Source organism: Hipposideros armiger, unplaced genomic scaffold, assembly GCF_001890085.2.
Source record: "Hipposideros armiger isolate ML-2016 unplaced genomic scaffold, ASM189008v1 scaffold_192, whole genome shotgun sequence".
Taxonomy (NCBI): Eukaryota; Metazoa; Chordata; class Mammalia; order Chiroptera; family Hipposideridae; genus Hipposideros; species Hipposideros armiger.
This window is the reverse complement of record NW_017731542.1, coordinates 1,871,229-1,893,922: the sequence shown is the minus strand read 5'-3', so window position 1 is coordinate 1,893,922 and position 22,694 is coordinate 1,871,229. Positions and strand designations below refer to the sequence as shown.

General features: G+C 44.8%; 1 protein-coding gene across 1 annotated transcript in view; it reads left to right on the top strand.

Moving 5' to 3' along the window:
- DOCK4 (dedicator of cytokinesis 4) overlaps positions 1–22,694 on the top strand; it is a 392,534-nt gene that overhangs the window by 254,798 nt on the left and 115,042 nt on the right. The window contains 7 exon segments of the mRNA XM_019653023.1: positions 6,511–6,667; positions 11,691–11,788; positions 11,900–11,983; positions 12,149–12,249; positions 14,332–14,413; positions 15,749–15,919; positions 21,149–21,341. Coding sequence (XP_019508568.1) covers positions 6,511–6,667; positions 11,691–11,788; positions 11,900–11,983; positions 12,149–12,249; positions 14,332–14,413; positions 15,749–15,919; positions 21,149–21,341 — 886 coding nt within the window.

The window sequence follows — 22,694 nt, the reverse complement described above, 5'->3', positions numbered from 1 at the left end:
TCCTAGTTGCGGGTGGGCGTAGGCCACCATCTCATGTGGGAGTGGAACTGGCAACCTTGTTAGGAGCACGTGCTCTCTCCAGCTGAGTCATCCTGACACCTGTTGGAAGCTCAGTGGCAGCTCAGCTCAGGCGCAGCTCAGTGGCCCATGTGGGGATCGAACCAGCGGCCGTGTTGCTCAGAGCTTGCACTTTAACCAACTGAGCTACTCGGCTGGCCCACACAGGTAGCTTTAAATGTCTATGTCCTTGGACTCAGCCATTCACATCTTGGTGTTTACTGGTGGAAGATAACCAGACAGGGTGAGCAAAAGTGATCCAGGCGTGATCATCGCAGATTCCTTAAAATATGGAAAACTTGAAAGTAGTCTAAATTAACAATAACGTAGGCCTGGTTAAATAAGTTAATTATATCCATGCAATGAATGAAAGACTTAGTGGAAATTTTTAGGTCCATAGAAGCTTGTTTATGCTATATTGATAAACCAGATTTGATAGAAGCAGATATTTAGTATAACCATTTTATAAAATTGTTTAACTGTATGTCTATATGTATGTATTTACATAGAGAGATGCATGGAAGGATGGCGTAAAATAGTGACACTGAATTTATTTTTATTTTCACATTGCTTAATTTTTGTTAGTGGGCAAGTGTCATTTGATAGCATTAAAATTTTTGTTCATTTTGAAAAATTAATAATTGGAAGAGACCGAAAGTTAGTTTCATACCATTGAATTCTGGAGTTTCATCTAACTAAAGACCATTCTTCCATCATATAAGCTTGAACATTAATGTTTATGTGAGGTTTTAAAGAAACATTAATTGCCGTAGAACTGCCTTCAACCATATTTTGTGTCATTCATTAACAAGTACCGGCTATAAAATCAAAGGTTGATGAGAGATGGGGGAAAAGGCTCTGAAAATGTGTCTTTACCTCTTTCTCGCAGATACAGAGAATAACTGTGGTTCTCAGTGGGGTATTGAGAGTTAAAACCTACTTGCTCCTCATGTTAGATGTTAAAAGACTCAGCCCTGCAGTGAGCTAAGAAGACAGCTGCTGTGAGGAAGACGTTTAACAGCCTAATTCGGGCCTGAAATTAGCGAGAGAGAGCTTTCCTTTGTGGCGATGGCTGGACTCCTCTTCTGAGTGTGTTTTAAGGAATTGTTTTACAAAGGTGTTAGCAGTCAGTAGTATGGCGAGGGCCTGGACTCATCCTTTCGGACAAGGGCTGTAGCATCCAAGGGCAAGGAGCTCTTTCAAGGTCATGTTCAACTGTACATGATTGGTTACATGTTTGGAGTGGTTTCCTGGGAGATAAACGACAAAATCTACAGAAACCTGAATGTCTTAGCTCTAGAAAGGAAGGCAAAGTCACGTGATGAGTCATCATGAGAGATTTTGTGCTTCCAGCATCCCTTTTACAGCTCTCAGAATATTACTAATATCGCTACGTGGTTGACGGCTAAGTCCACAGCCTCCCTTTGGAGTTGCTAATTTGCTAACAGCATTTAATCTTACTAACTTTTGCTATTTCACTGCATTCTGATAGGATTGTTGTCTTCCTTATTTAGAGGGATATTTTTGGCTGCCCTCTCCAGCTACCTGCTCTAAAGTAAGTTAAAAAAAGAGACCGAAATAATGAGCGTAAGAGAATTCATTTTCCAAAAGTCAAGTCTCTTAAGGAGAATGATGTGAGAATACAAAAAAGGAGGAAAGAAAGTTAATAGCTGTTCACTCAAGTCTCCATTCTGACTTTTCCACTGAAGGATTTTAAGTCCTTGGAAATATGTTATACAACACCTTCAGGTCCAGTGTATGTATGTATGTGTGTGTGTGTGTGTGTGTGTGTGTGTGTGTATGTATGTATGTATGTATGTAGCATAAACAAACAAACAAAAACAAGCCTTTGGGAAATTAGGGTTTTGGTAATTCATCACTGTTGATTCACACCACCATGGCTAAAATGGCCTAACTCAGCTAGGCTGGGGTTTGGCTTAGTAGACAGTCTGATTCCTCATACTGGGATGTGTTGGCTCCTAATGCAATGCTTCTGAGCAGGAGAAGGGCCGGCGAAGAAACCGGCCAAATGGAGGAGATCCTTTTTCCTGGTTTGGGAGAGATGAGTGTAATGTGATGGCCTAGACAGCAAAAGTCTGTGGGTACACATTTACCTTCCCACACTCAGCCCTGCCCCTAGGTCAAAATCGCCTTCTGGTTGACCTGTTTAGCATTGTATCCCCTTGTTTCTTGGTTAATGCAACTCGAGTGATCTTTATTTGTGTTCTGTGTTTCCCTGGGCCTAGCTTCACTCCCAGCCAGCAGGACTTCCCATTTGGGTGCTAAATAAATACTGGATGGATGGATGGATGGATGGAAGGGAGGAAGGAAGGGAGGAAGGAAAGATGGTAGGAAGGAAGGAAGGAAGGAAGGAGGGAAGGAAGGAAGGGTGGATGGATGGATGAAATCATCCAGAACCACTTCTAATCAAAAATCTTAAACTCCCAATATTCTGACTGCGACCTTTCCACCTTGCAGTTTTCTGGCTATCCTGTTTTCCTTCAGTCTTCTCCTCAGTAGACCCACCTGACATCTCTTTCTTCCTTTCCTCATCGAGGGCATCCCTGATCCTTAGTTCTGCTGTGCCTGCATAGGGAGGGAAAGCCACCCGTGGATCAGTCCATCCACATTGCCCCCGCCTATACCCCAGCCCAGGCAGTTACGCATGACTGGGGGTTATACTGTTGTGACGGGTTAGCACCACCTGCTGGGTATAGATGCAGGACTGTCAACACTGCAGGCAAATGGATAAGCTGCCTCTCTCAGTCCCCACAAGAGCTATTTACACGGTTTTGCCATTCTGCCCACCCCTCCACCTCCTGTCTACTTAAGAGAGAAAACAGTAGCCATCAGACAGGAACTTCCTTAACTTCCTGTGCCTCTCCCTGGCCACCTGCAAACTCATCTCCTTCCGCCCCTTTCTTCCCGCTTCCTGTCTCAGAGGATGGGGCGGGACTCCTCCTCTCCACGCTAAGTCTTCACCCTGCTTCCTTCAGAATCTGCTTCCCTCCTGACTTCCTGGAGACCCTGCTCCTCCCGTATCCCCTCTTCCTCCTGCATCTATAACTATTTCCTCTCTTCTGGCAGTATTCTCTCAGATTATAAATGTGCTCAAGCCTTTTTCTTTAAAATAAAATTTAAAAAATTTCAATAGCCACGCCCTCCCACTCCCCTTCCCACCCCTGCCAGCCTACGTGGAAAGCCAGTCTTCAGTCACTGTCTCTAACTTCTTCTGTCCCCACAGCTCAAGTGGACTTTCTCCTTTAAGGTCACTGGTGCCCACCCAGGGGCTAACGCCACCACACACTTGCAAAACCCTTCCTTCTGTGGTTTCCCTGTGGCGTGTGATGCTGTTCATCGCCCTTTTTCTTGAACATCTCGCATTCCTTGGCCTGCCTGACTATGTTCTCCTGAGTTCCATCCTTTCTCTCCTTGGAGGACTCTTCTCTCTTTATCTGCACCTTAAAGGTTGGTGTTTTTGTGGATTTAATCCACGAACACCATCTGTGTCTCCTACACTCCAGAACCTTCTCATCCACTTCCATGGGTTAGCTGGCCATATCTCTGTGCATGACGGCCAGATTTGCATTTCTAGCCCAGAACCCTTCCCAGCGTACTGAGCACCGTGGATTAGCCGACACGCCTCAAACTCAGTGTGTCCCCAATGGAGCTGTGTATCCCGCCTCCGTCCAATTCTTCTGTGAGCAGAAACTAGCTTGCCTTGACTTCTCACACTCACCCTCCACATCCAAATAGTTGGCTGCGTGACTGGTTAGTCCCACCTGTGTAATAGGTCTTCAATCTAGGGGATTTGAGCCAGAGGTGAGCAGCAGAACCATGTCAGGTTTTTCTTAAGATGTCTAGGGTAGACCCAGGGCTTTTTTATGTGTTGAAAAATTCCATGTCCCAGCCATACTAAGCTACATATAGTGTCTGAATACACCTGTGCTTTTTTAAACAGTTGTTTTTGAAGATATTTTAGGCTTCCAGAAGCCGTGCAAAAATAGTACAGAAAATCCCCATATGCCCTCCCCCCAACTTCTCCTTATGTTACCGTCTTACATAACCATAGCACATTTATTGAAACGAAACGAACCTTGGTACAATACTGTTAACACAGAACGTATATGGGCTTCACAAGCTTTTCCACTACTGTCGTTTTTCTATTCTAGGGGCCAGTCCAGGATCCCACATTGCATCTAATTGCCACGTCTCCATAGCTCGTCACACGTGTCCTTTTGCGCCCCCAGTGCCTTTATATGTATTGTTTCTCCCACGTGATATGCCTTTCGCTCCCTCTCCTGCTTCGTGAGCCTCTTGTTCCTTATGGTTGAGGTGAAAGAGCCCCGTTCCCAGTAGCCGTCCTCCCCTCCCCTGGCAGAGCTGGAATCCAGTGGTAACAGCTTTGTGGTCAGTATTAACAGACAAGTGCAGAAGTCAGACATGTAATGACCCCAAAGACAGGGGCTGTGTTTATTTCCTTGTTACCTTCTTAACACTGAATGGAAGGACTGGCAACGAGTAGGGATTTAATAAGCACTTAATAATGACCTGAAGGATGGCCAATAATATTGAAAGAGTCCCTAAAAGAAGGTATTTTGTTGCCATCACTATTTAAATCTGGTTTTGAATAACTGGTAATGTATAGTTCCAACTGAATTGTATTTTTTTAATTTAATTCTCTACTTCCTGCAAATTACAGACACCATCATTTGATTAATATCTTGTTAATTTCTGGACCAGTTGATTTGTGAATGCATTGTAGGTGTTTATCTCTCAGTCACACACCTTGCATTATTGGAGACACTACTTTCCTGGGACATTATTTCTACCCAAGCATTGCAGTGCTCTTCACATGTCCAGGACAGTGCTCCAAAACGCAGCCAGGGCACTAGGCACCATTCATTACTGGTTTTACTTCTGGGCAAAGAAATAGACTGTGAGCCATGCTATATGATCTTACAAAAGAAAAAGACTGCTGCTAAAACTGCACTAAAAATCCTCTGAGCTCTGCCTGTTCATCTCCCTGCCACCCCTGGTAACCCCTCACCTTTTTGCTATCTCCATAGTTTTGCCTTTTCCAGACTGTCATAGGGTTGGAGTTACACAGTATGTAGACTTTCAGATTGGCTTCTTTCACTTAGTAATATGCATTTAAGCTTTCTACAGGTCTTTTCATGATGTGATAGCTCATTTCTTTTTAACACTGAATACTATTCCATTGCCTAGATATACCACAGCTTATCCATTTGTCTACTGAAGGACATCTTGGTTGAGATTACATATAATCATATAATCAAAAGATATATATATATATATATATATATTTATATCTTTTTCAGTTAATGATTTTTTTCAAGCACTAAATTTCTGTCTCATCTAGAACTTAGTCAATGTATGAATCAAAAAAAAGAATTCTTTTAGCAGATTTGTTTCGATCTGTGGCCATACGTTGCATCTGGCTGTCTATCTCTTAAATATTGTTTAATCTAGTACAGTCCCTTTGGACCCCATACTTGACTTTTAGAAAGCCAGGCCTCCCGCAGACAGCGCCCCCTTCTGGGATTGTCTGGTTGCTGTCCCTCGTGCTTCCTGTGAGGCGCAGGTGACTCTGTGGGTGTCATGGCGTCCGGTTCGGCATCTTTGGGAAGCGTGCATTGCAGATGGGGTTGCCTTTCTCTGCACCGCCCTGCACTGCTGTGATGACAACCCGATGCCCCCCGTGCAGTGCCGCTTGTCCTCTTGCCAACAGACAGGAATCTGTAGGCTTCTCCATTGGCACCATGGATGTCTCTTTTCCTCATCCATAACTTTCCTGTTGGTCTTAGCACTAAATGACAACCCTTAACTGAAGATGGAATTATGTTAGGGATATGAAACTATGTGTTTTAAATCTAATTCCATGTACATTTGTTAGCTGGCATTTTCGGCGATGTAGAGATTTCCATATATATTACAGTAGGACTATTAGATGACCCTGAAATATTTCCTTTAGTTGCCAGCTCTCAAAGTAAGGAGTTGTTTAACAGCTGCCCCTGATGAGACGTTGAAAGAATTGAACATGTGGTTGCAGTGCTGTGGTCACTGCCGATATGATTTCTTGAGCACTTCCACTGTATGAGGCACTGTGTTAAAGCTCATGCATTCTCTGGTCTTAGGATGACGGCACAGGGAGGTTTCGGAGATAGAAATGGAAGTCTCGAGTGCTTAAATAACTTCATACAGTCACTCGTGTGGGAAGTGACAGCTGCGATAGAAACCCAAATAGGCCCCAGTCCAAAATCCATGTTTCATTCCTTCTATACATTTTGGTTGCATTTTTTTTACTTAAAAGCCAAATTCTGTTTGTAATGCCGTTTCGACAGTTTCCCAGTTCCCAAACACTAGAAGTGGTAACCATGCTTAATAATTCTCATGAGCGCTCTCTGTCTCTCTCTCTAATATTTTGAACAGTGTGAAGAAAACACCAATCTTCAGGATGCCACCCGCTACCTCAAACTCCCCTTTTCCAAGGGCATTCTCCTTGGGAACAATAATCAAGCCATGAAGGCCACGAAGGAGTCTTTTTGGATAACATCTTTTCTCTGCTCCACAAAACTCACACAGAACGGTAAGGTATAATAATACTCTTGTATTTGAAAGGCCTTAGAATAAAAGTACTTGTGAATTGGGGTAGGCATATTCATTAAACACCAGTGTCATAGTTAAGAACTTTGCACTAGAAAAATTGGTGATTCTTCTGTGTGTAATTTCCAGTCAAATGGGAATAATTATGACCTAGTGATCTGTTCAATGCTTGTAATTTAAGGGCTTCCTACTTATCCCAGTATTGGCGCCCAAGTACACAACTCTTCAAATCAACCATCAAAATTAAGCTGCTTTAAAAATAAATAAATAAATAAATAAACAAACAAACAAAGAGCAGACAAAGCCTAGCCTCACCTTCATCCCTCCGGTTTCATAGCTCCATAAACAGCGCCGATTGCAGGCTTTAGAATAAAGGCTGTTTTTTGTTTAATTAGATGAATATTGCTTTTCTATTCTAGCATTCCTTTTTTTTATGTCAGTGATTGTTTAGCAAGTTATGATTAACAAAGCAAGCACTTCTCCTTGGCAAATTGTCATGAAAACATTGTCTGTGATAAAGGAAGTAAATTGAACGTGTTTGAGTTCTCCATGGTTGTCATATAAAACTTCTGGCTCGCAGCCTGGGTACCTCATTAATAAGTCAGCTTCATTATGTGGAGGAGAAGCACTTCATAATGAGGTAGCAGGTCTCGTAGAATGCTGCTGTGCCGAATTCTTTCTTCTGTGGCGTTGAGCACCGTTTGTAGCAGGAGATAGATTTCTCCTCTTAGAACGTGGATCAGGCAAGAAACAAAATGTGGCCTTTTAATACTGACCCATTTTAAATGCCTCTCAGCTCCTCACGCAAGGCTACTGTATTTACAGGGGACTTTCGCAAATGATCCTTTCACGTTCATATTAGTTCTGGTTTCTCCCCTTCCCAAAGTAGTTTTGGAGAAATATTTTAAGTGATCAACCGCATGGTTTATTTTTAGTGAGTGTGATGGGAGGTAGCTATCACCAAGTTAAGAGCCGCCAACTGATAGCAGACTTTATCAGCGGTTAGTGACTACTTAAGTCAGACCTTCGTTTGCATAACTGTGAAGATGATCAAGCATTTACCAAACCTCAGGTAATTCTTGTGGAGCCATCTACCCCCCTGGGGGTTATGAAGGTCATGAAATCAACTTGTATGGACTCCCTTAGACAGAATTTTCATTCAGACTCTGTAGGATAGTTGTGTGTGTTATAGAGCCTTGGTTTACGGTTCACCGATTGCCTCAAGGTAGAATCTCTTCAGGTTTATTCGTTATCTCTTGCTGCTGTAACAATAACTATAAACTCACTGCTTAAAACAACAAAAATGTATTACCTTACACTTCTGGAGGTCAGAAGTTTGAAGTCAGCTCCACTGGGCCGAAATCAAGGTGTCAGCAGCACAGCTGTTGTTCTGGAAGCTCTAGGGAAGAGTCTTTCCGCTTACCCCGGAGAGGGTAAGAAAGCTTCTGGGGACCACCTCCATTTCTCCACTCGTGCACGGCCCCTTTTTCCATCTTCAGAGCCACCTACATAGTATTTTCAAATCTCCATGACTCTGACCATCTTCCATCTTTCAAGGACCCTTGTGAGGACCCACCTGCTAACACAGGCTAAGCCCCCTATTTTAAGATTTTTAACTTAATCACATGTCTAAAATCTCTTCTGCTACGTGAAGTAAACATATTCACAGGTCCCAGGATTAGGACCTGGACATTTTTGGGGGCCCTTATCCTGGCAACCACACAGATAAACCTAACAATAGATTATCTGCCATTAAAATGTTTAGTCCTACATCCTGAATTCGTTCAAGTTATTGGGCTTAGGGTGTTAGAATTGTGAACATACGACAGACAGAACCAAATCCTGAAAATCAGAAATTGCTACTTAGTAAGCAGAGAGCTTTTTCAGGTTAATATGACAAATAAACTGTTTGTGAAATCACTGTGTTAAACATCTATCTCACTGGAGGGAAGAAAATGCTTGGGTCATTTCTGGGGACCCGTAAGTGCGTAGGTGTCATTTTGACTTTGATTAACCTTGTCAGTGTAAGACAGCTCAGAACGAGCCAGGACATGAAGAGCACGTTTCAACGAGATGGGACGGCGGAAGCAAGTTAGTTGATCTTTCTGAAATTTGCATGCTAGACACACATCTCTGTGTAGAAGTAATCCAGTTCCAAATTGGAAGTAAATTGCTTTGTATTCATTTTACTGAGTTTGGAAAACATGCGAATCGCATTTCCATGACAGTTGGGCATTTAGGAAGTGATGTGGTGTCTGGGAACAGCTCCCTAGGGCCGATTTGCATGTCAGGATCCTTACTGTGCGTCTGCACACTGTATTCCAACATCGTGGTGTAGAGCGTGCCCAGGCCAGGGCACCGTGGCACACGCATGATTGCCAGGCCAAGTAGATAGTTTAAGCTTCTTAAGAGTAGGGGTCAGGGAAGAAATTAGTTTACTTCTTTGTTAGCTTCCTTGGGCTCTCAAACACAACGTTTAATAAAAGTTTAAAAAATAAAAACAATGCTTAAATTTGGTGTAACAATTGTACACTTACTGACTTCCCTACATCTGCTCCTCCCCCAAATAATGGGTGGTTCATTCAGTCTCTTCCTGAGGTGGTGATTTAAAAAACCCCCAAAACGTAGGAATCATGTCATCCACCTGTTTTATAGCTCTGGGTGGGTTAGGCATACAGCATACATACACGAAGTGCTTATTGAATGGAATGTATAAAATTCACATTTTCAGTAGTAGGTCATAGCTTCTAATTTGCAACTAACATGTCTTCAAATGGCTGAAGACCTAAGAGCTGACAATTTTGACTTCACCCTTAGTAGTTGGCAGCCATGATGTCCAGACAGACATACTACTTTACTCCTCCTTTCGCTCCATAATGAGCAGGGTGGAGATGCGTGAGGCCTCTGGCAGGAAAGACGGACATCCCACTCCTGATCTGATAGCCTGGGCCTCTGACCTCTGTTTCCAAGCTCTGCTGGTGACAGTCCTGTACCTGGTTTCATACCGTGGCCTCTGGTGATGCCACTTGGTGACCAGCAGAGCCACCTTCTTCTTCCACACACTCTCTGCTCCTCACTTTGGGCAGTGCCCTGGTCGCCTCTGCAGTGGCTTCACTGTAAGGGCTAGGGAAAGGGGGCAAGGAGATGGAGGGAGAACTGGCCTGGTGCTGGAGTGGGGGTGGAGAATGAATGCGAGGAGATGCATTGGGGATTGCAAGAGAAGATGCGGGAAGGAGGCCTCCTGAGGGGATGCATCGGGGTTTGCAGAAGATGCGGAAGGAGGCATCCTGAGGAGATGCATCGGGGTTTGCAGTAGAAGATGCGGAAGGAGGCAGGCGAGGAGATGCATCGGAGATTGCAGTAGAAGATGCGGAAGGAGGCAGGCTGAGGAGATGCATCGGGGATTACAGGAGAAGATGCAGAAGGAGGCAGGCTGACATTAGATGCAGGAAGCAGGTGGGAGGGCGGCAGCGGGCAGGGAGAACAGAGTGCTGGGGCCTCACTCTGGAAACACCTACTGTGCTAAATATAACCAGTCCTCTCTAAACAGGCCTTAGTCATCCCTCCAGGACATCTGAGGTAGATGTGAATAGTAAACATTTTCAGGTTCTCTGTTCGGAAATCATCGTAAAGCTCTTTGTCACAGTCAGTGTTTCTCACCTGCCCTTCGTGTGCTAAATCCCTCCTGCCACCCCGTTTGTTGTAGACAGATATGCCTCTGACTACATTTCTGACGACGTAGTCCTTGGTGGCGTTTTCTCTGACTGGTTTGGGTGGAGGTTGCCTCTCTCTCCCCCTGACACTCTTAGGCATTTGCTCATGTCTATTGAGCACCTCTTCCTTTCTCATCATAACTACGTCCTTGATTTCTTATTTTTGTCTTTTTACATTTTTGGGTTCTTTTTCCATGTTGGTCTTTCTGTCTCCCATTTGGGTTTCCCTGGAAACAGGTGCTCTGAAGTGGGGCTCCCCCTGGGAGGCCTGAGAAAGCCCACTTTCTTCTTTCTTGGCCCTTCTAGGCTCTGAGCCCTGTGAGCGCCGGGAGGTCTGCCCCAGCGGGTGCCCCTGCCATGTGCACTCCTGCATGCAGGGGTCTTGCCAGTCCTCAGCCTTTCCGCTGGCTTCCAGGCGCCAGCGTCGTCCTGCTCTGTTCAGGATCCTTTCTGACTTCTGCGCAGGACAGCTGAGGGAAGCATTTCCTCCCATCCCCTCAGCAGGCCAGGGCCCCGTGTTGTCAGTTTAGGAAAGGCCAAAGAGGTGAGCCCTGAGCTGGCCCCGAATCTGGGCTGGAAGGCAGCTGTGGTGTTCAGGAAGTGGCCCCCTCAGGTCCGGGGCCCCACTAGGTGACCTGACCATTAACTGGGCTTGTCATCATTGTGCAAGGACCTTCTAGACCTGCCAGGATAGGGTCACATTGTGAAGGAGACCTTCAGTACCAGGTGGCATTGGTTTTTAGGCAGAGTGCTATGTGCTAGGGCCACAAATGTGAATAACACAGATTCCCTGCCCTCAAGAAGGCCCCTTCACTGGGAGGAGGCAAGAAATAATTCAGCAAATATCTATCAGGTGCCTGCTGTGTGCCTGCGCTGTTCTGGGTGCTGGGCCTGGGATAGGGCCAAGTCGGGCATGACTTTGTTCTCTTGGTTGACAGCCTAGTGGGGTCATAGACAGACAACTGTGATAGTCGGGTAAGCGCTACCATGAGCGGGGAGCACACAGGAGGGGCAGCTGGCTTAGTCTAGAGATTTCAGGAAACACTTCCTGGGTGAAGCAACAGCTCACTTGAACCCCGAAGACCGAGTAGGAGCCTGTAGGTCAGCAGCGCTGGGAAGTGAGATGCCATTAGAGTACACTGTAATAAATGCCATCTTAGAGAGCTGGGGTAGTCTGGGGGCCAATAGCTTGGGCGACCAGAAAGGGTAAGAACTCAGCATTAGCAGTAGACCACTTTGATGTGAAAGACTGTCCTCTGTTAAGACAATTAAGTGTATTTTCTGTTTGAAAAGGCGACATGCTTGATCTTTTGAAATGGAGAACCCACCCGGACAAGATCACAGGCTGTCTGTCTAAACTGAAAGAAATCGACGGCTCAGAGATAGTCAAGGTATCTGCCATTTCATGACCCCTCTCTTGGAAACTCGTGGGGTGAAGAATATTTGGAGGGGAAGGACAGACGGTATCTTACTGGTTCATGTACTTCTTCTTTACCTAACAGTTTCTGCAAGATACGCTGGATACCTTATTTGGAATTTTAGATGAAAATTCCCAAAAATATGGGTCTAGAGTGTTTGATTCTTTGGTGAGTTTAAATTCACTTTAATCATCTTAAGAATTTTGTCTCTCAATCTTGACTTTCCTAAGGCTGTTTCAGAAATGTGCACTTAATAGCATGAGAGTTCATTTAAAAAGAACGACAAAAAAATCTTGGTTTGCATTCAGCTTTATAAAACTGTTTTCTTTTTAGGTCCACATAATAAATTTGCTGCAAGATAGCAAATTTCATCATTTTAAGCCTGTGATGGACACTTACATTGAGAGTCATTTTGCTGGGGCACTTGCATACAGGTAAGCTCTTTCTTTTATAATTGGTTTAGAAGCAGGTTCTTCTGAGCTTTTTTAAGCAGAACCGACTTTATGAGAAAATTTTAAAAGGGAGCATACGAAGAAATGAAGCACAGCCGAAGTGTCTCTTGAGACCGTATCTTTCTTTCTCACACACCTTTTTTATTTAATGGCTAGAATTTATTTTGATCAAAAGAATAAAAAAGAACTTGCTGAATTCTATTCCTGAAACCTAAAATATAAAGTGTCTTCTTCTTGTCTCTATTTCACTTGCTATTCTTTGGTCTAAAATGTTGTTCTTTTCACTTTGGCTGCCAAGACCCCCATGTAATTACCCCACTCTTTGATGATTCGAGTTGTCTTTAAGAAAGAAATATGGGGAAACCAGCCTTTGCCGTCCTGTCTTTTAAAAGTCATTTTTTCACTTGTCTGTTAGTATTTGCTGAGTGCCTCCTGCGTGCCAGGCACCATACTTTGTGCCGATAATATGCAGACCTGGTCCTTGGCCACAAGCCGTGACGTCACTGGACCCTTTGCTACCAGCTGCCATTTTAACTGCTCACCCTTCCCCGTCAGCTCAGATTGTGCAAGTCAGGCTAAAGGCAAACGAAGATGATGTGCTTTAGCTAGTACCTGTCTTCATGCAGCCTAGTTGATAATCGCCAGGAGGCAACAGCTCCCCTCTCTCTGTCCTGTGCATCACATTCTCCCAGTCTCTGCTTAAATGATGTCCTGGAATGGACCCCAATGTTCCGACACTGCCCATGCTACTCTGCCCACGTTTTGACCTCACCCCTTAAGCCCCTGTATCCATGTTGCATGTACACAGTCGTCTGTTGCCAGAGGTGTGTGGCAAGAAAATGAAATCAGGGTTTTTGCCCTTTTCCCCCAATCTGTGATATACAAAAGGAGGCAGTCACATGCGCCTTCGATCCCGTCAACTTGGGCATTCCCTGTCAGGGCATGTTAAGGTTTCTGCCCCCAGGGTTGACATGAATGGGGTTATTTTGGTGGGACTTGATTTTTGCAGAGGGTGAAATGTAACAGCTGTAGTAGTTTTGAAATGTTGGCCCAGGTCTGCCACTTGCCTAAAGTGTGGCCCTGGCATGAGCGGGGAGTGGGGGGCGGGGGTGTCACTGCTTCCAACTGAAATTGTCTGTGGAAGCTAAAGAACAAGGCTGCAATTCCTAACACCCAGGTTGCCCAGGAAAGCAGGATAATCAGTGCTAACAAAACACATAAGGCCTGTGGAATCTCCTCGGGCTATGGGTGGTTGGGAATTCGCTGGCATATTATCTTCCCAATCGTGCGGCCAGCTTCACCCACCTCTGGGCACATGTGCGTATTCTTCCCTAAGAGACAAGAGGAGCATTTAACAAAATTACCCTGTTTCACAGAAACCAAGACGCAACCAACGTTAAAGGCAGCAGGGCTGCAATCTTGAGAATTGTTTTCAGAGGGAAGTGTCGATTCAATTTTTGTTTCTTTAAAAAATATAAAACCTGGCTTTTCTAGAAAGCCTCCTACTGACGCACACTGTGACATGAAGTCTTATTCTTCCTGGCTTTTCTGGAAGGTCTCCTCCTGAGCCGCGCTGTGATGGGAAGCCTGGTCAGAGAACCGGCTTGATAAACCCAGAGGGGTGTGACTGAAGTGGGGAAGTGTCGCTTTCATCCTTCCTCACACCCCCAGCTGTTTCCATGGTCACGGGGAGGAAATCCCCATCAGCAGTTGTCCAGGACTGGCCGTGGCAGCCGTCCTCCCAGGCCCTTCCTTGGCCAGGGTCCTGGCGCTGGATTGGCGTTCACCCGTATGGAAGCTTCGCCAGAAACGGCAGGGCGGGTGGACTATGCCCAGCTTGAGAGGAATCGCATAGGGAGCAAGCATTGTTTCTCCCTTCAGTTCAGAAAAAGGGGTGGCGATGTTAATGTGCAGACTTGGTGAATTTATTATCTTATAACCATTGGGTAGGAAAAGGTGAGCACTGATGGGAAGAGAAGCCTCCTCATGATAAAAATCAGCGACTGTGGGCATCTGATTGGGCATAGACCTTGTACCTTGAGCCTATGTCTGCCTCTGTTTTAGAGATCTCATCAAAGTGCTCAAGTGGTATGTGGACAGGATCATGGAGGCTGAGCGGCAGGAACACATCCAGGCGGTGCTGAAGGTGAGAGCGCCGTGCGGACGGCAGGTGGCGGGTCCCGCGGGCTGTGGCGTGGAGCGCGAAACGCCGGGCCTTCCGCCACGCAGGCAGCAGCTGGGGGGTTGCGCGTTGCTGACATTCCAGAGCAAGGGCCTCAGCCACTTCATGGCTGCCCTGGAGTTGGAGTCGCTTTACTGCTCACCCACCGGAACCTGCTCGGGGTTGAATCCTTCCCCCTCGGGGCTCCAGAGCGCCTGACGTGGCGTCTAGGAGTGGCAGGAGGGAGGGTTTATGACAAGAGGACAGGTGGGCAGCTGGCCTGGCAGCTCCTGGCTCCTGCTTCCGTCTCCCTGACAGAGGCCGTCTGAGGACCATCTGTCTTCACCTTTCAGAGAGAATAGGGTGGCTTAGCGGGGATCACAATGCACAGACCTGAGGTTTGACAGGGTCTCACGGTTTGGCGGTGTCCACATCCTGTGCCTTGTGTGTTCGGCTGTCTGTGGAGACGCAAACGTGTTCAGGAAGAGGGCACGTCGTTGAAGGGACGGTCCAGTAACGGCCCTGCTCGCCCTTTTTTTCCTTGTCGTTGAGTACCGCCCTGTCGGACGTCAGCAGATGGAAGCAGGCAGATATGCATTTCATAAAACCAGCTTCTCGTTAATTATAAATTTGGCATTTGGGCCTGATTGGAGGTACATGCTAAGTGGCAAGAATACTTACTAGCAAAGCAAAATCGTTTTTGAAAAACAGACTCTCTTTGTTAGCTAAATTGAAAAACCCCTAAGGATCAAAAACATTTAGTATTCATACCTCTGGAGAAGGACATAGAATTTTTATATTTATTTATTTATTTATTTATTTATTTTTCCAATTGCAGCTGACATTCAGTATTATGTTAGTTGGAGATGTACAGTGTGGGGTTAGACATTTATATAATTTACAACGTGGTCCCCTTAATGAGCCTGGTCCCCACCCGACACCACACACAGTGATCACAATATTATTGGCTATATTCTCTATGCCATACTTTACATCCCCATGGCTATAATCATATAACTGCCAATTTGTACTGCTTCACCCCCTCACTTTTTTCATCCTGCTCCCCCAATCCCCTCCCCCACGTCTGGCAGCCATCAGTTTGTTCTCTGACGTCAAATTTTTAAATGAACTATGCGTTTTCCCACTCATTAGGCCTCAGAGGAAAATGGCTCTTCCCTTACAAGTAAAATGCTGTTCAAAAAAAATCTCATGAGCCCTTTGTGTTTAAATTAGTAAGTTAATGTTGTACCATGGTTTCCGTGTTTGTCATTGTGAAAATAAGTACTGTTGAAGATAACTTTCTAAAAATTTCGTTTCCAGGCACAAGAGTACATTTTCAAGTACATCGTCCAGTCTCGAAGGCTGTTCTCCCTCGCCACCGGCGGCCAGAATGAGGAGGAATTCCGCTGCTGCATCCAGGAGCTCCTCATGTCCGTCCGCTTCTTCCTGTCCCAGGAGAGCAAAGGGTCTGGAGCGCTATCCCAGTCACAGGTCACTGTTCCTCCTCGCTGCCGAATGGAAGGGAGATGGGCAGAGTGGATTTGTTTTTACACAGCAGCTTCATGAATGTTATCTCCCCGAGAAACCCGTAGGTCCAGTTTATATGTGTAGCTTCACTGACTTCGGGCAGATTTTAGAAAACACGTCCCCAGGCTCTGAGCGCCCACAGAGCGGGAGCTGGTGGCCTGTCCTCAGCCTCCCCTCGTGCTGCGTGCACGGCCTCTGGGTTTGCACAGCCTCCGTGCTTTTCCAGCACATGCTGCTGAGGAAACGGGCTACACCATCAGCCTTGGGAGAAAGTGTCACGAGAGCCGGCCTGTGAAGTGCTTTCCCCAAGCCTTGCACGGCGTTTTAATCCATCCACATGACACGCGTTCTGTGGGCCTTGGCTTACCTCACGTTGTTTTGTTTTCTTTACCTGGATCCTCACTGTCCTGGGACTGACTTAGGTGACCGGGGCTGAGTGGCTGTCGCCCTGTTCTGGTACATGGGGCGTAAGCTCCACACGGTTTGTTTAGAACGGGATGCATCCACGTTCCAAATATCATGGCCTCGGACGTGTTCTGAGAGAGAATTCTGAGTATCTTTCTCTGCATTTCTTGATCCTCCTTGTACACTTTGGATCCTGGTGACTGGGTTATAAACCTGTCAGATGGACAAGGAGCCTCTGCGAGCCTCCCCCGGGAACTAGAGACTTAACGATGGTTAAAAATGGGATATTGGAAGACGACACTCGACCCCTCCGAGGATGGCTATAATTTGGTGCCCTTTGACATTTGGAAGGCATTCTCTGTAAGGGCGAGACACCAGAGATAGACCAGCCCGCCCATAATAGTGCCGTGCTTTTTCGGACTGTTTGGGGACCGTTCTTGTTACTCTCTTCTTTGCTGAAGTAGACTGATCTTCCCTCTGGGCAAAGAAACAGTTCAGACGCTTTTAGATTCTTTAGGCCTCTGTCTTCAAGGGCACGTTTCCTGCCCTTGAGAAACTCACCAGAGACCTCAATGTCAAACTGCCCATGAGCCCAACGTACTTTCAGACACGTGGAGAGGACAGTCCAACAAACTAACCATGTATTCTTTCAGATCAGAGCTCTCAGTTTGCCACTTTCACAAAAGCTGTGGGACATCTGAGTTTTCATTTTGAGATTTTTCGCTTCAAACCTTTACCAGTTACAGGGACAATGCTTAACCTAATTCACATCTGAAAAATGTTCTCTTTGAAGAGTAACCCTAAGTCGTGATTTCTCAATGAGATGCCTTGCTAGGGACTCGAGGTGTTTTTTCTTCTTTAAGGGTAGAGAAACATTTTTTTTACCTTGGTTTTGCTTCCACTGGCAGTGGGATCCTGGCAGTTGCCCTGAGATGACCTCAGCCACTGGGTGCAGCCGCGGCTCAGAGCTGGTCTCCTTTCATCTGTCTAACATATTGATTTGGTTCTCTAAGTTCTGTCCCTCACTCAAGGTAGTGAAACAATTTGAGCACCTTCGTAGAATCATATTTGATTTTTCTTTTTTCTTTTGTTGTTCCCTTAGCATTTTATCAAGAGATAGTATATAAAATGTGTACATAAAGTTGCTGAGTATCTTCATAAACTCGATTGAACTCATTCTCTAGTATTTTGTGCAGCATCCCATACTTGTAAATTTTGATGTGCTAATTCTACTTTAGTTGGATGCTAAGAGAAAATCTGTATAAGGTGATGGAGGGGCTCGCTGTCTCATTAGGCCGTGAGGACTTTGGCCCTCTGTGTTCGGGAGGAAGCGGACTGGGACACACCTCTTCCCATCCCAGATTCCCTTTGGAGCCCACGTCTTCTGACTGACCCAGGGTGTTGCTTTTCTGTGGCTGCGTAACAAATGGCCACACACTTCATGGTTTTAAACAGCACCCACTATTAGCTCACAGTTCTGTAGGTCAGAAAGCTTGGTTGGATTTTTTGCTTCATGCCTTCCACAGCCAAAATCCAGGCGTTGGCTTTGATGGCCCATGTGGGGGTTCTGGGGAAGAGTTCACATTCAGGATCTTTCAGGCTTCTGGAAGAAATCGGTTTCCTTGTGTTTGTAAGACTCAGACTCATGTTTCCTGTGGGCTATCAGCCAGGGTTGGGGGAGGAGGAGGGTGCTCTCAGCTTCCAGAGGCCACTCACGGTCCTTGGTATGTGGCCTCTCCATCCTCAGAGCCAGCAAAGACATGTCATGTCAAATCTCTCATCTCTCTGACAGCTCCCACGAGCCAGAGAAAACTTTTGTTTTAAGGGCTCTTGTGATTAGGTCAGGCCCATCTGGATAATCTCCATATTTTAAGATCCGCTCATCAGTAACCTTCATTATATCTGCAAAATCCCTTTTACCATGTAGCGTCATGTAATCGTGGGAACAACAGGGGACAAAGGCCACAGGGTTCACCTTAGAACTCTGCCTACCACACCCAGAGCCAAGCACATCCATTGTTTGCAGTTTCACTCTCCGGCTTCCTTAAAGGCAAACCCCAGTTTCCTTGCTCCATTTTGCATGATGTCCACCTGGGCTACAGCTCAGGGCAGTTCCATCTCCCAGGAGCAGGGCAGCCATCCTGGCTGTCTTTCGTGTTCGCTCAGTACACGTTGCCCCGCAGACCTGGCCAGCCTGGTTCTAGCAAGGGGGGCATTGAGCCCTCCTGGCCCAAGCCCAGCGCTCTGATGACTCTGTCCTTGGGAGCCCCGCCCTGGGCACGACCGCCCTGACCTGCCCCTGTTTCAGTGTTTCCTGATTTTCCCGCTCCATGGACAGATCCTGACCCTGGGAACCCCGGGGAAGAGGGGGCACGACAGATGAGTTGAGGCCCAAGACCCTGCCCCAAATTCTGAATAGTTATATTTCTGTTTTTCTTTGTATCAGAAAGGTCAAATGAAATGAATTTTTTTTTTCTTCAGTAAAAGCACTTAGCTTAGATACTCGGTACAACTGTCGTTTGGCCCTCATTGGAAGCTGTTTATTCCTTCATCTTTTCTAATATATGTGTTGCAGGCACATTTGAATATTTTTTGTTGTTGTTTTTTGTTTTTGTTTTTGTTTTTTTTTTTAAGTAAAGAGGTATAAAGAAAGAATTAGTGGGTAAATTAAAGGATCCCTGAGGAAAACCAATTTAGTTGACTTTTCAATAATCAGAAAGCTGGGATCATTTTATTTTTTTAAATTTCATCTGTATGACTCAGCTCTTTGCAGAGTGACATGAAGGTTATATAAACACAGCTTTTAACAGGGAATACCAAGTTATTCATTTTAAACTCTCAAGTAACTCTATGATTTTTAAGAGTCCAGAAGAACATAGCTGTTGACTGTAGCACCTTAAGCTTTGGATGCCTCTGGCATCAAAGACAGGTCTTGGCTTCTAGGTATTTTTGCTGCAACGTTGTAGATAAATACCAAAATCCGTGGGTTTAAATTCAAATCAGGGCCGGCCGAGTGGCGCGTTGGTTAAGAGCTGGCTTGGGACGCCAGAGGGCCCCGGTTCGGATGAGCGCAATGATGGTGCCAACTTGGGCCAGTGAAGCAACATCCTCCACAACTAGACTGAAGAACAAAAGGACAGCAACCTGTCTGTTCCCCATCCTCCAATTTCCCACTAAAAGTCTTAAAAAAAAAAAATTCGAATCATCAACACACGTAGACTCAGCCTACTTTCGGCTGGTGTCAGATCTCATGGGTGAGGCAGGCAGCACTGTAATCTCAGCAGTTAGAACATGTGCCGCCTTCCCTTCTGGGTAGAGGCGAGGCTGGCCTGTTCTTCCTTCCATCGCCCTCTTTTTGTGGCATTTAAAAGACTGAGTTTGTCTGTTTTGTTGTACCAGCCTAGCCCCATATTTGAAGTATGCCCCTTAGGGTTTGATATTAGCACCTTTTTTTCTTTTCTGAAAAAATGATTTGCAGGTTACTTTCTTTACGTAAAGCATGTTATTCTTAGTACACACAGTTCAGGGTTTGCAGTAAATCTTGAAGCAACCTAAGGTGTTGTTCTCATGATCTTTTCATTTTACAGGTGATGAAACTGAAACCTAGGGAGCTAACATGACTTGTCCAAGGTCACCGAGTTGATTAGAAGCCAAGCAAGTGCTATTATTCCCATCATTTAGGTCGTCTGATGCCATGCCCTGGTTTTTCCTTCAGTCATAAACCGAGTGCTGTAGGGAATGAATGTGTTTGGTTTCTTAAAAGAAAAGAAAATTTAAACGAGCACTTCAAAAAGAAGTGTAAGTGTCAGCATCTCAGGGCTTGGTCGAGTTTCTTTCCGTTGGATCATCCTGCAATTTCCTGGTTTCGTGGGGGTTTTTTGCCCAATCACTTTGCTCATATCAGTGATTTCCCTGAATTTCTCAGCTTTCATTATGTTGCACCTTTGTACATTTCAACAAATGGCCTGATTTTGCTATACTTTTTTTTTCTTTTTTTGACTTTAGGCTTTTAGATTTAGGTACCAGAAACGTTTGACATTCATTTTCCTACCACTCAAAAGTGTTTGTCACAGCCTTCCACTCACTGACATTTTATAGCTAGTTTCTCAGGGCATGTCTGGGAGTTGACTGAGGACGGAAAAGGGGCCACAGGTTAAACCTGACAAGCTCAGGAGACTGAAAACAACCTCACAGGGTGGTCTGAACATATAAATTCCTAACTAATAGCGAATCCTGGCCTGTGGTCACGTCCTAGGCCTGTAGCTTCCTTGACAAAGGTTAGTCTTGACCTTAAGTGAGCCTGTCTGTTGTCTTTTTGCATCTAAGATAATATACCCTTGGAATATCAGAATAATCCCTTCCCGGACCCCCCCAGGGGGCACAACCCACCACACCAGAGCCAGAAACGACAAAATCCCTCATTGTTATCTTGTCTCCCAAATACTATGTGCTGTAAATGCTATTAACTATGCTGTACCCACCAATGTAGAAGAAGTGTGTCTCCCTCCATTTTACTTTTTGTCCAATCCCAGAGATTTCCCCGCTCCCTGCTTAGCCTTCTCCCGTCCCCCTAATCTACCACCAGTGGATTTCATGTAACCCTCCTCCTTGGATTCTAATGTATAAAATAAGTTGCAAAATGACCGTTTTCCAGAGCATTTTCTCAATCCGTTGAGACCTTGCTTCCCGGCAAGTGTCGTCAGTTTGGCTCAAATAAACTCTTACACGCTTTCTTTTCTTAGGCGGGATGTTTCTTCTTTAACACGCCTTCCGTTTCTTTCCTTGAAGGCTGTGTTCCTGAGTTCCTTCCCAGCCGTGTACTCAGAGCTGTTGAAGCTCTTCGATGTGAGGGAAGTGGCCAGCTTGGTCCAGGACACGCTGGGCAGCCTGCCGACCATCGTGCACGTGGACGACGCCCTCCAGGCCGTGAAGCTGCAGTGCATCGGCAAAACCGTGGAAAGCCAGCTGTACACCAACCCAGGTGGGGTGCTGCGTCTCCCGGATGAAAGGGTGTTTCTAGCAAACCCTTCTTGACCCTGGTAGTCATAGGGCAGCAGAAGTAATTTCAAAAAGGAAGCTGAAAACCACTTTCTCAAAAGCCTTGTGTGTTGGGATAGTAGAATAAATTAAGTAGCCAAATACAAAAGCATGGCTATTAAAACGTTGGTTCTAGAAAGAATGAAAGCCCTAATGATTAGATTATTGTTTCCCATCACAGCAAGTTATGGTGTAGGGTATGCTTTCTTTTCTTGTTATACATTTCATTTCATTACTTTTTTCTATGTTCAACAAAATTTAACATTCTCTTTCAGAGATGCTTTCAGGGACCCTATTTGATCCTTGTTTGTTTGTCTCTTAAAAGTTTTCAATTAACTTGTGCTCTGAAACTGGATGGAAGTTTTGATGCATTGTCTTTTTCTATTTTATCCTAATAGCACGTGACTAATTTAGCAGTTACGAGACTGATTTTGTCGTATGTCATTAAACCCCATTGCCTCTTGTTTTCCCTGAGATAAAATATAACCTAATTATAAAGTTTAAGAAGTTTCTATCAATATTACTAAATTAAAAAAGATTCATTCTGTTGAAAATTATCTTTCCATGAGTGCATATGGGGGTATAATATTTTTGATACAGGGTTTCAAATTAGTGAACAAACCTTCTTTTCACATTCTTTTATTGTAAAACATTTTAGACATACAAGCAATCATAGAGCAGAATGAGTAAATCATTAACAAATATAACAATTGTAGGTATTTGCTTTAGGTCTTTTATTTTTAAAAAAATATCATTATAAATAAGTAAGTAAATAAATAAGTAAACAAATAAATCTCTATATATCCATTCCCTACTCTGTATATTCACTTCCATCAGAGAAATTCCCACTATCTGAGATTCCATTTCCTGTTTTCCATGCCTTTATTACATAGATAAAAATACATATTATTTTTTCATCTTTTCAAATTTTTTCATCTTTTAGTCTTTATATGATGACATTATGTTGTATGTCATTCTGTAGAGTGCTTTTTTTTACTAATATTATACTTCTGTATCCATGCTACTAGATGTAGCTATAGCTTGTTCACTTTTTTACTGTTGTATAGTATTCGCTAAATGAGTCCATCGTGGTTAATTTATATTTCCTCCTGTGGATGTACTGTATGTTTTTATTTATTTATTTTTTCTGGAACAATGCTTCCACCAATGGAAAAGTAAGTTCAACCTTCTGGTTCCTCCCCATAAACACGCACCTCATCCTGGAGGAAAGACTTTTCTTGGAGTGGCTGTCACACTCAGCCTGACATGGGACCTCAGTTTGACTAGAGTACCGAGT